Raw genomic sequence first — 1,903 nt, forward strand, 5'->3', positions numbered from 1 at the left:
GGCATGGAAATGTGGTTACCGAGACAGAAGATGGCTCCGGTGATCTGAGGTAGGCGCCTTCAGGAGAAGCCAGTGAAATGTTTTGTTCCTGTGATGCCTGTGACTACAGGGTTAGGTGGGGCCAGTGGTAGAGTTTAAATACAAATAATTTATGTAAAGATGGTTGAACGAATCAGCCTAAGTCTAATTTTAATTCAACTGGATATAAAAATTTTATAAAAAGTAGTGGGGAATATTGGTTTATCTGAGGTAGGCGCCTTCAGGAGAAGCCAGTGAAATGTTTTGTTCCTGTGATGCCTGTGACTACAGGGTTAGGTGGGGCCAGTGGTAGAGTTTAAATACAAATAATTTATGTAAAGATGGTTGAACGAATCAGCCTAAGTCTAATTTTAATTCAACTGGATATAAAAATTTTATAAAAAGTAGTGGGGAATATTGGTTTAAAGTTACTTAAAATTTTTTTTAAACTTGTTTTTAAAGGTATTTTCTATTCTAACCTATGCACATTTCCTTGCTTTGGAGGCTCTAAATCCTTTTGTGTTGCAATTCTTGTAGCAAATGATGGTCCTCAGTCCCCGTTCCATCACATCCTGCCCAAGTGCAAGTTGGCCAGGGACCTCAAAGAAGCTTATGACAGGTAAGATGGGTGGGTGGCACGTGCTTTGTGCACTTCCTGATCTTGGGCCTTATTGCCTGAGCGGAATCCGAAGTTGAGACCTCCTCTGCTGGGTGCTGTTCTCCTCTTGTGCCACTGAGATGGGGCGTGAGAGGACAGGAAATACCAGCCCCTTCGCTAAGTGGTGTGTGCCCAGCTGAGATGGTCACCTCCAGATTTCTCTTAAACCAGGAAATGAATCCGAAGTTATACGTCAGAGCCTGAAAGTGTTTTTAAGTCCTTAAATACAAGGTGACATTTTACTGAGCGTGACACAGCCAAGTTCTGGGTCCACCTTCATTAGGTGGGTGTTACTGTCACCACTTTGGGACCCATGAGGAAACTGAGGCTCAGAAGATGGCGCTGTGGTTGCCATGTTTCTCACTGTTCTAGAAGACTCAGGAGTCTGAGACACTCAGTATATGAGGGCAGCAGGCGTTGGAGACAGCAGAAACCGCACAGTTGTTCTGATTATATTTGTGGCTCGGCCCCTACTCTTAAATGTGGACAAGCAAAGAACTTATTTTCTTTTTAAAGAGTGTCCTTGTGGCTCTGACCACCACGACCTGGACTTGGGTCTGCAGCGGGGGATGGATAGTGGGTAGTGGGAGGCTTGGGGGAAGGGTGGGCACCCAAGTGACAGCCTGCCTGGAAGTTTTGCCTTTCCTGCCCTGTACCTGGCTTATTGGTTCCCAGGGGGCCATCACCTACAGCTGAGAGGACCACAGAGCACCAGGCACGTCGCTGGACAGTCAGCTCGCAGGCACAGGCTTCTTTGGTGCATTCTTGCCCCATCGCCTCTTTCTGCCTTCTCTTCTTCCTTCCTTCCCTCTCTTACTTTCCCATATTTTCTTTTGTAAGTGCATGTAGTTCATTGCTCCCTCCTGGCCTTCTCAGGGCTTCACTCCATCCCAGCGGACTCTTCTGCCCACTGGCAATGGACCTGATCTAAGAACTGTGGCCGGTAATACCACCTGTCATTTAAGCCCAGAGACAGTGGTTTGTCCAGGATCCTTCCTTTTTTTTAATGTTAATTTTTTCCCCGATTTTACCAACAGTATGTATTCATTATAGACATTTAGGAAATAGTGGAAAAATGTAAAGAAAATAAAAGTCATCTATAATCCCATACCCAGTAATAATTCCTATAAACACTTTGGTAGTTTTTGTTCTTTTTTTTATTTTAACTTGAGCTTTTGAAAAGATCACATATCCATCGAGCCTGAAAATCAGTGTTGAGTTTCTCTC

General features: G+C 44.5%; 1 protein-coding gene across 4 annotated transcripts in view; it reads left to right on the top strand.

The window, feature by feature from the left end:
* NPRL3 (NPR3 like, GATOR1 complex subunit) overlaps positions 1–1,903 on the top strand; it is a 36,198-nt gene that overhangs the window by 18,678 nt on the left and 15,617 nt on the right. For all 4 annotated transcript variants that reach the window (XM_015591185.2, XM_015591186.2, XM_006914044.3 and 1 more), the window contains one exon: positions 556–637. In XM_015591185.2, coding sequence (XP_015446671.1) covers positions 556–637 — 82 coding nt within the window. The remainder of the gene's footprint in view (positions 1–555; positions 638–1,903) is intronic.

Source organism: Pteropus alecto, unplaced genomic scaffold, assembly GCF_000325575.1.
Source record: "Pteropus alecto unplaced genomic scaffold, ASM32557v1 scaffold44, whole genome shotgun sequence".
In the NCBI taxonomy this organism is placed as follows: Eukaryota; Metazoa; Chordata; class Mammalia; order Chiroptera; family Pteropodidae; genus Pteropus; species Pteropus alecto.